Consider the following 16,232-nt stretch of genomic DNA (forward strand, 5'->3'; position numbering starts at 1 on the left):
ACCATAAAAATATATTATGTCTTTCATCACAGAATAACTTTGTTTTATTTTCATCTTTCGGAACATCCAACTTGGATTTTACTATTGTTGAGGCGCATCTACACAGGCGCTAAATTGTCAAATGTTTTGACATGTGTGGTCAAAGTCATAGGTCAAGGTGTTTTTGTTTTCATTGAATATGCAGCTTAAGGAAACCAAGTGTTTTTAAATATATAATCTTGTAGATAAAAGTAAAATATGTATAAATATTGTAGCATATAATAGAAGGGCATCTAGTATGATAATTTGTCATTATTCCAAGATAAATTTAGTAAAATATAAATATAAAAGGTTAAATATAGTACAAAAACAACAGGGTAAATAAAAATGGAATAAAAACGATAGTGCATCTGGTGTGGGTACTCCACATGTTTAAGGGTCGATGAGATTTAAATAAAAATCGTAGCGAGTAGCACTCATTATTGAATATATTATATTCTAATATTAATATTAGAAATGTCTAGGGTAGCCCTTATGCTATCAGGATCTATACTATTAAGGTGCTAGCTCCCTTTCACAGTGAATAATAATAATGATATGTAATATTATTATATAATATGTTATAATTTTCCAATTGTAATGTGTTTTTATAAAGTTATCAATCCTTTCCATAAAGAGAATTTTGGTTACTCTTTCTTGATTGATGTAGGGGCTTTGGCAAGAACTTAAGCTTAAATGCGGGCACGCAAGAATTTGTTCTTGAGAAATATTAATTTCACCTGCATATATAAATTCAAAGATGGCTTGTAGATAACATATGATCTATTAAAAATATTATTTGATGATTATTAAAATTATTATTATATGAAACAAACTATTAAATAATTAACAATTTACACGCTTTGCAAGTTTGTTTAGAATTAATTTGTTTTAAGAAAAATTGTTAGTCGCCCGTTATATCAGTTTGTACATACAACAAAGAATATTGCAAAGTATCCAGTTCCTCTTAATAACAAAAGATACGAGGGAATGCTGATATTGTTTGAATTTAAAATTAATTGCATAGATAAAAAAAGAGTATGAAAAATTAATTTCTCGTTAACCGTTATATTGAGCGCTGACCAATGATGAAGAAACAAAATATTTTTTTAAAACCATTAAATGTTATAAATTTGATGAAATTACAATTGAATTATATTATAATATTAATAAGTGATTAAAAATGGTCGTAACTTACTCATTTAATTTATGTAAAGATCCTAAAATAATTGTAGAATTTAATATTATTTATTGAGCTTTGATGTTAATTATATTTAATTAACTTACCGTAGGGCAAGTTATAGTAATCGCCAAAAAAATCGAAAATAAAAATTTTTATATATCTTTACGTTACAAAACTTTTTGAACATTTTGGCATACCTTAGAAAAAATGGATGTATGTGTGTGTGTATGTGTGTATGTGTGTGTGCGTGTATGTGTGTGTGCGTGTATGTGTGTGTGTGCGGATACAAATTTTCGTCGACGATTTCGTTAACACGGATGAAGCGATTTGAATAATTCAAAAAACATTCGATTTATATATAAGGAGACGTGTTGATTAGTTTTTGGCAAAGACAGGTCTAGCCTTTCCGAAAATATAGGGCAAAATTGCCAAAAACGGTAACTTAGTTTTTAAGGGAACGGAGCGTCCGATTTGAATAATTCAAAAAACATTTTATTTGTATTAACAGGATGAAGAACTGATCGAATTTTCATTTCATGAAGGCCATTTGGCGGTCAAAAATGATCATTAAACATATGCACATCAAATTATCCGATTTTTTATAGAGATTTTAACAATAATATAAATTTTGGGTTCCATACCAATGTTTATCCGTTAGACGGCGACGCCTCGCTTACGCGCTTCGATATTTTGTCTCTACGCAGTTAAGGCACGATGCCATGCGCCCCACTAGTTATTTTTTATATTAATAAGTGCTGTTTTTATTATTATATTATATTTCATTTAGTTTTGTTAACAAGAGGTTTGCTTCCTTTCATCTTCCTTTATATTTTATGATTGACTGCAGTATTTACTTGGCGCGTGTAGACGCACCCTTATTGCGTTGTTGACACAATTGACAGCGAGCGGTAATTAAACGCAACCGAACCTCAATCTGTCAACTCTTTACGCACTAAATTAAATGGTCTTTCGCTTCACCGTCTAATTAATTGTTTTTACAAAAATATTTAACTAGCAATAAAATATATTTTCCCTTAGTAATGTAGATCAGTTTGTAAAATAACATAATTAACGACAAGATTAATAATCGCTGGTGTATTCGGTTGTTGATCGATTTATTAAGAATTCTAGTCATGAATTCTGTTGAGAGGAATCAAGTTGAAATATATGACTAAAAGCTTTTATGAAGTTAGTAATTACTTATAGTATTGTATATTAGTTTATCAATTATATTAGTGTATGTATAACGTTGCGATTTCTGTATGTTTATGAACCGTGCATATATGCAGTGAAATCTGCATTACTCGGACTTCGAGACGTGATTTTTTTTATTACTTCTAGTGACAATTCAACATCTGAAAATGTGCCAGATACCAACTTTTGTTATTTTGGACAGTTTTATGAATATTTGGTTCAGTTGTACAAGCTTTAATTTCCTTAATAGAGGCAATGGATGTACAATTTTGTTTACTTGCAACAGTTCTGTTTGAATATTTAATTAATAGCAGTGAGCATAGATATCCATCTAGTGTTATTATTAATTATTATTAATTATTCTAATCATATAAGGTATTGAGGTTTTAAGTGCTAAGTAATAGACATAATCTACAAAAACCAGCTATCAAATTAGGTTCAACCGAAACCAGTTACAGAATATGAAAGTGGTATGCAAAAGTGTTGGACTTAACCAGATTTTGCTACATAAAGTTTGGTTGTAACAACTTGGAACATGCCCATTATTTTAGTTTTACTAATCGGAAGTCAATTAATCTAATATTAAACCGTACTAACCTAATATTAGGTATATTAAATCTGAGCCGAGTTTATATTATTGCCACTAGTAAAGTAGTAAAGTGCCAACTCGAAAATGTTCTAATTCGAATAAAGGAAAACATGATTTGCATGAAAAGAAAAAAGCCCTATTGATGTATTTATTTAGTAATTGTGATAAAAAGTGTGTTCAATAGACTCAACAAAGTAAAAGTTGCAAACATAAATTATTATCAAATAAAATATGTTACATTGTTTATTAAGAAGGGTTTTTTATCATAAAGATTGCAAATATTTCTTTACTAGTTTTCTCATTCACATCACTAATATCTCCTTTTATTTTTTGATATTTTATTTTAAAAATTTAAGATAATAATTATTACTTCACCAGACTAACTTTGTGATATACTGCAATGGATATATCGAGTAGCAAAAATGTAGCTGGCACAAGGCATCAACTCACTGGAGTTTTATATAAATATACTAATGTAATGAAAGGTAATAATTTATTTGAATATACACACATATATACAAACATATATATATATATATATATATATACATATATATATATATATATGTATATATATACAGTAGAATCCGCTTAGTATGACATTCAAGGGACGGCGAAAAATCGTCATACTAAGCGGTCGTCATACTAAGCGTACTGAAAAAAAAACAAAAAAAAAAACAATTTTTGGCGAATATGTTATTAATTTCAGTAATTTAATACAAAAATTAAGGTAAAAAATGACACATACTAACAAATTGACAAATTCAATTAAAAATATGACATAACAATGCATTTTTTAATGTAAGAAGTCTGTAATTTTCGCTTGAATTTCAATTGCTGGGTAAAAATAGTAAAAAATATAGAACTTTATTTATTCAGTAAATTATAGCAGATGTTATCGCTTCCAAATTTCGAACACCAAGAATGAGCATACTTATTTTTTGCACGAGGTCGTCCATGCCGGAAGTTGCCAAAGTTTCTATAGCGCGAATCTCGTGCAACATAGAGACCTGAAGGTATGTAGCGATCTGACACACAAGGGTAGTTCACAGTGGTGCCATACCATAACAATGTGCAATGAAAAACTTGAACTTTATGTTATCGGAGGTGTAAAATCATGTCGGTCATTATACTTGGACCAAATTTTTTTTCAAAAATGGGTCATTATAAGCGAAATGTCAATGTAAGCGAGGTCAACATATCCGACTAGACAGCTGTTTTTTTAAGAAATTTTATATGGAAACCAAACTGCCTTTAAAATTACGTCATAATAAGCGGTTGTCAATATATCCGGCGTCATACTAATCGGATTCTACTGTATATATATATATATATATCTGTTTTCTAACAAAAAAGCTTTTTGTTTTTTTTTTTTCATTCTAAAGATGAGATTTATATATTCTATATGTTCATACATTTGTATCATGTATATACATATGCCATATGTATTGCATAATATTAACTTTTTGAGTATCAAATGCCTCAGATATCACTTTCATATTAAATATTATTGAAACATCTGTTTTGTCATTTTAATGTAAAATAGTTATTGTGGTAGTAATTTAATATAATTGTGTTTAAAATCACTATCCCTATTATTAATGATAAAACAATATTTATTATCGAGTTTGCAGTTTTTGACAAATTGACAAATCAAATGAACAAAATTTTTGTACAGGATGGCAGCATCGATGGTTCTCAGTGGATCCACAATCGGGTACATTTAGTTATTATTTGTGTGAAGCTGGTCCTGGAGATGTTATGAGTCCGCTTGGTTCAGTGCCGAGAGCTGAGGTACGTTAATAATTATAATCGTATAAGTTTGTTCTAAAAATATCGATTGCAAAATGTATTGATTAGGTTTTAGTGAAAACTTAATTTTCGAAATAAAGAGTTATTTATGTTCTTGGTTAAGGTAACTTTTGGAGCGTATCGAGATGTTTATGTAATTTGCTTTAGGACATTCCACTTACATTTAGTTCAACTTATTGTTAGTGAAAGACACAAATCTGCTTTTTACGCACAAAATAATTCAAAAACTTTTTATTTATATACATACTTAGGGAAACCAGATATTAACTGTCTAAGATATTTGTTTTGTCTTGAGGTGACGTGTTCAATCGCTGCTTTTGAATATTTTCCAAAAAAAGTGATTTTAGTTTTTCCACCAAATCTCCGTTTTTCGCAAAACCACGATGTTTCACTTCCTTTTCGCCTGTTAATACAATATTATATTATATATGACGTGAATACAAAAAAAGTAAATTAGTTGGCACCGAAAATAGTTTTTTTATTGGCTACGACAAGCTCTACGACGCATGGGTAAAGGGAAAAAGCAGGCGCTGGAAGATGGGACCAGAAAAAAAGCTGGAAACATGGGTTCTCTCTTTATTCGGTATATTAAATGAAAAAAATTGAAGAGAGTTGGCGGTCCTCATATTATGCATACTCGATGCCCTATGGTGCCTGGACTATAAGGATTTCTTCTGAATCTGTACACACTTTCATTTTTGAAGGTTCAGTTTAATGTGTATAATCACTTCTTATTCGTCTAATGGCGCCGCCAATTAACGTCACTTTTGTCATTATTCCCATGAACAAGAGGTAAAGATGTAGTTATTGCAAAAAAACTCATCTTTACTAGAAGTATGTTACACAATTTTTATGTATTTTCATTTCCAAACATTTGCTGTATTTTTCAGGTTTCCTGTATTTTTTCATCTCGCGCAAGTCGTCAATCATTTTCGCGTAAGTCGTCACATTCTTCTTCTTCCCAATCCTTTCAGTCCTTCTACTTCCTTGCAGAACGGGTACGATCCAGTTTCCTTTTCCGGATTGTGCTCAGTAGAGCCCTTTCTTCGCCTACTCTTCTCAGAACTTTTTCATTTGTTATCTTGTCTGGTAGTTCTTGTTGGCCTTTCTTAGTCTATTTTTTGATCCGTACAGAGCTATGTTCCAGGCATAACACTTTATTAGTCTCTTTCCCAAGTCGAGACTTAGTTTTCTCGGCAGAAGCGTTCTCTTTTTCTTAAATGCCGCCTTGGCGCTTGCGATCTTTGTCCTGATCTCTCTCGTGTAGTATCATCCGTTCCTGGTCAGGAAGCTTCCCAAGTATTTGAAATGATCCATGTCTTCCAATTCTCGTTTTCCTCGCTGATATTTATTGTAACCAACTTCAAACTGCTATCATTTTGCAAACCGCTCGTTACACAGCTGACAGATTTATTCCAGTGATAGTTCATTTTGTTGTTTACAAACGTACAGAAGCATTTTGATCTATTGATTTCAGAAAAAAGTTGCTTTATATTTGGCTAGAAAACCCCAAGTGACTATCGTTATCGCCCTCCAGCATTTGAATGCGAATAAATTTTTTGTTTCTCATACCATATCTCAACCATGATACTGTTAGCGTTGCACCGCGTCCAAAAAGTGGACAAAAAAACGGTAACAACACCAGGTCTGATGTAATTTTTAGCGGAGCTCCGAATCTCGTTATCCAGTTTGAAAAGAATTCTCTTGCCACTGTAGCCGCTTCCTGATTTTCTATAGGGATTGCTTCAGGCCAACGTGTAAAACTATCTACACATGTTAGGCAATAACGAAATCCATCTGATAACGATATAATCACGATGTCGACATGTACATGCTTGAATCGCGCTCCTGGCAATGTAAATACTCCAGGACGTGTGACAATTAGTGTTAGAAGTATCGAGGCAAAAGATCGATATTGAGTACTTTGAAAAGTATCTAATCAAAATATCGATGCCAAAAAAATATCGTGGCGAAAGTATCGATAGTACTCAGTCTTGAATTTTGAGTACTTTTCATAAAAATCAAACATAAGTGCAAGAAAGATCTAAAACTCATTAAATATTATATCACAATATTAGAATGAATTCTATTGCTTGTAATCTGATGTGTTAAATCAGAATCATTTTCAATATTGTAAAATTTTAACAGTAATTTTTCAATACTAATTTCAAATTCTATAATTTTTCAAAAAAAAGACAAGTTATAATAGTTGATTATTTTTTATTAAAAAAATATAATAGTCTGATACTATATTCAAAAAGCAATACTTTTTAAGTATTTTTAAGCACAATCGTATTTTTAATATTTTTCAGTGCAAACAATTGCCACAAGAACCAAATTCATTTATTATTTTCTAAAAGTTTTTTGCCCACTATACTAAAGAAAGTATTCTTTAGTTTTGTTGTCATTCATTCAGAAAAGGTCAGTTGAAATCCGATTCCTAAAATATGTTCATAATGTGCACAAACTGAAAACGAAACATTTTAAGATTCACGTACCACAAAGAAAATATTGCTCTTCTGTTCTTTTTTAAATTGTTTATTTAATTTTTAATTTACAAGTACTTTACTTCAACTTACAATTCACATACTTTTAGAAAGAAAAATAATAACGCATTGAAATCGATGAGTATTATTATTTGAAATAATAATATTTCGATTCTTTTTTACGCAAAATACTAATCTATTGAAATTGATGAATATTATTATTTGAAATAATTATATTTCGATTCTTTTTTACGCAAAATACTATTATATTGAAATTGATGAATATTATTATTTGAAATAATTATATTTCGTTTCTTTTTTACGCAAAATACTATTATATTGAAATTGATGAATATTATTATTTGAAATAATTATATTTCGATTCTTTTTTACGCAAAATACTATTATATTGAAATTGATGAATATTGTTATTTGAAATAATTATATTTCGATTCTTTTTTACGCAAAATACTAATATATTGAAATTGATGAATATTATTATTTGAAATAATCATACTTCGATTGTTGAATATGTTTTTATAAAACATTTTGGTACTTTAAAAAGGCGTTTCATTTTACAAAAGAGTAATAAATAAACATCTTTAGTTATTAGTGTGGTCATATCCATTTTGGGTTTTTGAGCAATAAATTCTGAGACTAATGACCCTTCGGGATCATATTTTGACACTTCTCTGAACAATTATGACCACCTAGAGAGACTATTGCTTTGCATTCGGCAAAATGGTTGGTTTTCATAGTTGGTCGATAAGCGGGGTTCATAGGTTACGCTGTCGATTCTTTTTGAGTACTATCGACGTAAAAGATCGATATTGGCAAATATATCGAGCTAAAAAATCGATACCAAAAGTACTCACTATCGACCGCGAAGTATCGATATTTACTCAGTACTCGATATTTCGTTCTAACACTAGTGACAATATGTCGACTAATTTTTGAGCGCTGACAATCTAGACAGCCACTGTCGGCGTTCTCACTGTCGGCAATCTTTTTTAATGGAAGGCCATACATAATGTTGTGTTATCAATCTAATTGTAGCATTCGCTCCACAATGCGGCAAACCATGTAAGCTATTGAATATAGCACGGCAAAATTTTTTTGGTATTACCGGCCGAATAATTGATCAAGATACATCGCACAATAGCGATGTTCCCAATTCGTCTATAAATATTCTTAACTTAAGAGAATGGTCGGAATGTAATAATAGTTGTGCCACGTTATCATTATGTTGTTCACCTGCAATCGCCTTAAAATCTAGATCACATTCGTTAATTATCTCGATACGGGATAATGCATCTGCTACGACGTTATCTTGACCCGATATATGTCTGATGTCAGTCGAAAATTGATTAACAAAATCAAGGTAGCGGAACTGTCTCGGCGTACACTGGCTATCCTTTTTTTTAAACGCGTAAGTGATAGGTTTATGTCACGAATTCTCCTCCCTCTACTATGTGTCTAAAAAATTTTACTGCATTGTAAATTGCGAGTTGTTCTCTGTCGTATGTCGAATATTTTCTTTCTGTTGCATTCAATTTTCTTGAGAATAAACCTAATGGGCTAACGGTGCGTTTAAACGCGGGTGCATCAATAAAGTTGCTTCCGCAAAACTTTTTTTACACTTTTCAAACGCTTTCTCCATATTTGAGTCCCAGTTCAGTATTCTTCTTCATATTACTACGCAACTTGTTGTTTAACGGCACTTGTACTTCTGCAGCTTTCGGAATGAATCGTCGGTAAAAATTCAACATGCCTAAAAATTGGCGCAACAGTTGAACCGTCTTAGGCTTTGCATAATTTTGTATAGCCAGTATCTTGTCTGCTGGAGGTTTAGTTCTGTTGGTTGAGACTTCATATCCTAAAAACTTTACTTTTGGTTTTCCAAAGACACATTTTGATGGATTGACCACTACGCCGAATTCTTGCAGCTTCTTAAATACAATATGTAAATGTTGTATATGCTAATCGTGCGATTCCGATTCGACCAATATATATATCATCGACGTATGCATAAGAGAAGTCCAAACCTCGCAATATTTTATTCATGAACCGCTGAAAAGTTTGCGCTGCATTGCGCAAACCAAATGTCATAAACGGAAATTCGAATAGTCCGAAGGGCTAGTGATTGCAGTCTTCGCGATGTCTTCTTCAGCTACAGGGATTTGATTGTAAGCTTTCACTAAATCGATAGTAGAAAATATTATCTTACCACATAATGCTTGCACAAAATCATGGATATATATACATAAACTGGGTACCTATCTGCTTGAGTCCGTCCATTTAATTTGCGATAGTCTCCACAAGGTCGCCACCCAGAACCTTTTCGTACCTAATGTAAAGGCGATGACCAACAGCTCTTACACGGTCGTGCTGCCCCTGCTTTAATCATCGAAGTCATATTTAGCAGCTTTTAACTTATAATGTTGAGTAACAAGTTTGCAAACACCCCTAATGCTGTCTGTCGTGTTAAGTCTGGGTATTTCTCTATAATTTTATCATATGGGGATAGTGTGGCTGTCACCATTTTAACCGAAGGTATTATTCTATTTTCAAATCGAGGTGGATCCGCTGAACCTGCTGAGGTTTCAACTAATAAAATACGTTTTTAACATCAATCGCGAGATTGAAATCCACGCCAATAATAGGACGCGACACCTCTGCTATCACGAAATTTCATAATAGAGTTTTGCTAAGTCCAAAATTTAACTTTAAAGATAGCATACCGTATGTAGCAATCGGTGTTCCATTTGCTGCTGAAAGCTCGAATGAACATTTCCTACGGGGGCATTTCACTAAACTGCGCGGAAACACACATACGTCGGATCCAGTGCCTATCAGAAAACTCACATTTGACTCTTTGTCCGTGATGAAAATGCGGCGTGAGGTAGTTGGGCGTATGTCACTAACTGCCATAAGTAAACGCCCGTATCGTTTTCCGACTTAAACTTGCATGGCGATATACACCATATTGCATGACATCCGTAGCGTTTATGAAACCAACATAAGTTATCTCGCCGTCTCCTATATGAGACTTTCTTCTTCTGATACATTTGGATCTTATCTCAACGCTTTGAGACAGCTTCAATATCATGACGCATTTGACTCGTTCTCAGAGGTTCTCAGAGGTTTGCGTATCTGTAATCACTGCTACTCGTTACTGTGAATGGTTAATGTATAAGCGGTCAGCCAGTTCACCTACCTCTTGTATTGATTGGGATCCAGAAGTAGTGTTGCCATGTCTACAGTTTTAACTGTAGATCTACAGTTTTTTGGTAATGATCTCAGTTTTGCACTTTTGGCCTATTTATTTTTTTATGTTGAACTTAATAGTTGCTCTACTAAGTCAATTTCTATAAAACTAATATTGTTGAACCAGAGATAATGTTTATTAACTCCCGTAAGTTTTAGTAATCGCAAAAATATCGAAAATGAAAATTTTTATATATTTTTACGTTTTAGAGGTTTCTGAACATTTTGGCATACTTTAGAAAAAATGGATGTATGTGTGTGTGTGCGTGTGTGTATGTGTGTGTGTATGTGTGTGTGTGTGCGGATACAAATTTTCGTCCACGATTTCGGGAACACAGATCAACCGATTTGAATATTAATTTATTATATTTTAAGAGAACGGAGCGTCCGATTTTAATAATTCAAAAAACATTTTACTTGTATTGACAAGATGAACAGCTGATTAAATTTTCATGAAGGCAGGTCTAGCGGTTTCGGAGATCTAGTAAAATAAGTAAAAAAAAAGCCATTTGTCGGTCAAAAATTATCATTAGACATACGCACATAAAATTATCAGATATTTTATAGAGATTTTAACAATAAGTATAAATTTTGTTTACATTCCTGTGGGTTCCGTACCAATGTTCATCCGTTAGACGGCGACGCTTCGATATTTCGTCTCTATGCAGGTAAAGCAGTACGATTGCTTTGAAAAAAAGTTCAGAACTTCCAAAATAAAGAAAACATTTTTTTTCAAAAAGTTTTTTTTCCAAAACAAATAATTTCTTTCAAAAATTAATAGTTTCTCAAAAATCCGATTTTGTCAAAGTATTTTTTTTTTCAAAAATCTTAATCTTTTTTAAAAAAATATATTTTGGTAGGGAAGTTCCAGCAGTTTGCCTTAAGGCACGATGTCATGCGCCCCACTAGTCTATTATTTTATTAGACGTAACTAGCGGCGCAATGAACCGTTTTTTCCGTTTCTCTCTCGTTAACGAGACAACATAAACCGTTTTGTCGAAACTGAAAATAAATTTGAAAATCAACTGGTTAACTGGTTGTCCAACGAAATAAAAATTCTTTCATTCTAGTATTTTTTTATGAACTTATCTTTTGTAGGTTGAGATTTTTGTTAATAATTCATTCCATATATATAATTATTTATAGTAATACTAGCTGACCCGGCAAACGTTGTTTTGCTAAGTAAGTTATTTTATAAACAATTTCTAGAGTATCTAAAAAATTAATACTTTTTGTGTAAGGATGTGTTGTTTGAATTGCTATATACAATGAGGTATTATAGAAACAATAAACCCCATTAGTTTGTATATATTTTATTAATACAACCAAACTGAAAGTTTTATACACTTTCTATAGAAAACATGGCATAATTCAATCCAAGTCTTTGTTGGTCTTTCGACTTATATAGTCATTACAAATTCCATTTAATCGATTAATGAATGAGTTTCAAATTTTTTGAAATTTTTTTTGGATTCTGGATTTTGTGTATAATTGTAAATAATACTATTGAGCTTATACAAATTTCTCAAATTTCTGCGAGGAGAGATACAAAATGATTTAGGTATCTCTTTTTTGACCTGCTTTTTGAAAAGTTTCTAGTAATATTCGATGAATAAAAGTAAATTTAATAAAAAGTATAAATGTAGAACAGGGCAAGGCACAAAGGTCCAATTTGACTTTAAGCAAATATAAATTTTATTATGAAAATCAAACCAATTACATCACAAACAAATGACACATTTCAAATGAACAATTATCTGACTACGTTCAGTAAAACTACCAGCTACTTCATCATTGTAAAAACGTGCTTTTTTGCTGTCTTTAAAAAAAAATTTATCTAGACCTTTTTACCCTATAACGGGGTAACTTGGAACGGCCAGATGGCAAGCAGGTCTAATGTCATATTTTAATTTCAAAGGTATTTTACAAAATAATTACATTTTCAACTAATTGCTAGAAAACTACCAATGGAAGAAAATACTTTTACTATGGATTTTCAAAGATTACCATTTATCTCCCAATACCAAAGTCATAAGAATCAAGGTTATAGCTGATTATACATATTTTTCCCTTTACATTCAAATATGCTGTTAAACAATGCTTAGCTTTACTGGTTTTTGACACTTCGGTCGTGGATCTTCATATATTACTATCCATTCTTGAATAAATTCAGAAAATTATAACTGGAAATAAGCTATTCGACAAAATGTTCCTTTGATCGATTCCAAATTTAGGTTCTAAATCTGAATAATCTAGAAAAGGTTTTATAAATACCAATGAGTACATAATTATACAAATAAGTTCTTTCAGAGCATTGTGTTTGAGAAAAATATGATTTGTCAACCATACTGAGTTATACATAGTTCGCTTCACTGTTTATACGAATGGGCAATGGCACTATCATTATATTATAATTGTTAATTATTTATTTAAAATAAATAATTTATTATTAATTCCTTACAAATATTGAATTGTCATCCATGCGTGATTACATAGCTGTCATTTGCTTATTGTTATTCCAAGTCGAACAGGATAAAAGGTATCCTATGTCCTTCTCCTGGCTCTGAACCAACTTTTACCAACTTTACCAAAGCCAATTTTCAGTTAAATCGGTTCAGCCTTCTTGAGATATAAGTTCTGACGATATATCTCCAGAATGCACAAACCGAATTCGACAATTTTGCATTTGCTGAAAAGGTCTGGGGCTCCGTGAGGTTTATAGCTGGGTTATAATATATGAGAACCAAAAACTAATATTCTATCACGATAGTTAACATAAGGTAGTCGATTACTTCAATTAGACCTTTTTATTGTCGAATCAAAGCACCAACTTTTACCAACTTTACCAAAGCCAATTTTCAGTTAAATCGGTTCAGCCTTCTTGAGTTATAAGTTCTGACAATATAACTCCAGAATGCACAAACCGAATTCGACAATTTTGCATTCGCTGGAAAGGTCTGGGGCTCCGTGAGGTTTATAGCTGGGTTATAATATATGAGAACCAAAAACTAATATTCTATCACTATAGTTAACTTAAGGTAGTCGATTACTTCAATTAGACCTTTTTATTGTCGAATCAAAGCACATTTGCTGATAATATATATATGCCAATTAGTTGTAAACACCTGAAACATTTTATAAGATATGTATAAAGAAATTACAAATTAACAACAATTAATGTATAACTATTTACATTTTTATTACAAATTTTGAGGTTATGTCAAGAAACTATATTTCAGAATATTTTTTGTTATTAATTTGTTGATGATTATACTTATTGCTGATATATAATATAAACACCTCAAATACTCTATTTAAATACGTATAAACAAATATACATAAATACCTAATTATATAAATAATTACATTTCCATTTTCAAGAAATAAATTTCCCCATCGTCCATCTAGAATCGCTTGGTATTATTAAGAATTAATTTATTTGCCACTTTGTATTAATTTTCCGTGGCGATTAAAATATTTATATTATTCACGTAATCATTTTCAAATAATGGTCATTAGGAAATGCATATTAATATATTTGTATCAAAACAGAAACACCGAATGACAGTTGACAATCGAATGTAAATGTCATGGATGAAATCATTGATAGTATCATAGATTGAATAAACTACATGGATAGTTTATAAATAATTAATTTTAAATTAGAATGAAATAAAGGGATAAAAAGTATCCTATGTCCTTCTCCTGGCTCTAAACTACCTCCCTGCCAATTTTCATCTAAATCGGTTCAGCCGTTCGTGAGTTATAAGTGGTAGCACATAAGGCGATCCCCTTTTATATATATAGATTTATTTATTTAACTATCAGCTAGCTTTATATTGATTCAAAATTTCCTTTAATAATTATAACATAACATGATAAATATTACGTATATATAATTAATAAAATAAACAATATACCGATAAATACTTTGGAATGGTGTTTAGGATGACTATAATAAAACTGTTTGTTTGAGATATCAATTGAATATATCCTATACAAATTTCTTTAAAGGAAATCTTCAATGCTAAATTATGCAGATGGCCGGGCGTACGCTCCTTGGAAAATCCTATATCTTATATATCTCCTGTATCCTATATCTATATTAGCATTTTGGTAATAGTTAAATGCATCATAAAATTCATTTTGCGGTTTTTTTTTGTAACAATATTCTTCTTCGTGGAATTATCAATTTTTGTTGTTATGATTATTTTTATAGATAAAGGGTTGAAAGGACTTCAGGAAATGATAAAAATTTTGTAAATTTTTATGTACAAACAAATACTTGTCTTGGCCTTGTATATAATCCGCCTCTTAAAAGTTTTTGCTCGCCAGTATAAGTTTGGAGATACATGCAGCAAAATCAGTTTGAAAGATTTGGTTTTCTTATCTACATTTTAAATTTTATATTTTGTATTTTTATATATATCACGCAGAGTGTTACTATTGTTTCGGTATAAGTTAAATAAGTTGAATTTTGGTATAAGTTAAAAAGTTAAACTTTGTTATAAGTAGAATAAGTTAAATTTTGTTATAAGTAAAATAATTTGATAGTGTGAGTTCAAATAGTTATCAAATAGTTCAGTACAATGCATAATTCTAGTAGTGATAATGTGTCAGATGTTGACAAATCCCCCGCAAGAAAGAGGAAAGTAGTGAGATACGAGCAAAAATTTATTGATTCTTGGCTCACTGACAAAAACTTTAGTGGATGGCTTACAAAACGTAAAAAAGGGAACACATATTTTTACTGCTCTGCATGCGACTGTGATCGTAAATGCGGAATTCTAGAATTAACGCGATACAAAAATTCGTCAAAACATCTAGAAAACAGTAAAAAAATACAAAAGCAACCGAAGCTTAGGTCTTTGTTTGCATCATCATCAAAATTAATGGAACCAAAGCAAATGACAAAAACGGGCGAAATTAAATTAACATGTTTTATTGCAGAACATAATCTTGGATTTAATGTTGCCTCACATCTGACTAATTTGGTAAAATCGATGTGTCCGGATTCAAAAATTGCAGAACATTTGTCTATGAGCCGAAAAAAGCAAGATCTGTTATAGTAAATGTGACTGGAAAAACCTCTGAAGAAAACTTGATGAAAAAGTGAAGAGAAAATGAATTTGCATTGCTGGTTGATTAGAGCACTGATAAGTCGGCCATCAAGCATTTAGCTCAAATAACCAGGATAGTCAATGTAAATTATGAAGTAGAAGATAAATTTCTACCTTTCATTGCAATCATCGACGGCTCAGCAAAAGCTTTGCATTAAAAATTGTTGAATATTTTGAGGAGAAAGATATTCCGTATAAAAAAAATTTATTAGGATTTGCGTCTAATGGTGCTAATGTCATGTTTGGGGCGAATAACTCATTTGTCACTTATTTGAAGAATGACATTCCAAATCTTTTCTCAATGAAGTGTATATGCCATTCATTTGCGCTTTGTGCATCCCACGCATGTGAAAAATTACCGAGGGGTCTTGAAGATTTTTGCCGTGAAGTTTTCAACCATATTCAAAATTCACCTAAACGTATTGGCGATTTTAAAACTTTTCAGGCATTTACAAACTGGTTAAAATATAATTAATTATGTCGCCATCTAACGGTGTGCTTTTCAAATAACCAAAATCTGGTAGGGGGGCTTTTGACCCGCCATTTTGAGCTTTTAATTTTAT

The 16,232-nt window shown here is 31.3% G+C and overlaps 1 protein-coding gene across 1 annotated transcript in view; it reads left to right on the plus strand.

The window, feature by feature from the left end:
• Window positions 1–2,173: 2,173 nt before the first annotated feature.
• LOC113369391 (oxysterol-binding protein-related protein 11-like) overlaps window positions 2,174–16,232 on the plus strand; it is a 29,209-nt gene continuing 15,150 nt past the window's right edge. The window contains exons 1-3 of the mRNA XM_026610151.1: window positions 2,174–2,389; window positions 3,363–3,469; window positions 4,663–4,778. Of these exons, the coding sequence (XP_026465936.1) occupies window positions 3,385–3,469; window positions 4,663–4,778 (201 nt within the window). The 5' untranslated portion in view covers window positions 2,174–2,389; window positions 3,363–3,384. The remainder of the gene's footprint in view (window positions 2,390–3,362; window positions 3,470–4,662; window positions 4,779–16,232) is intronic.

The sequence above is a fragment of the Ctenocephalides felis genome, unplaced genomic scaffold (genome assembly GCF_003426905.1).
Source record: "Ctenocephalides felis isolate EL2017-DRISC unplaced genomic scaffold, ASM342690v1 CF-g0.4_SCAFFOLD_01308, whole genome shotgun sequence".
Classification (NCBI taxonomy): domain Eukaryota; kingdom Metazoa; phylum Arthropoda; class Insecta; order Siphonaptera; family Pulicidae; genus Ctenocephalides; species Ctenocephalides felis.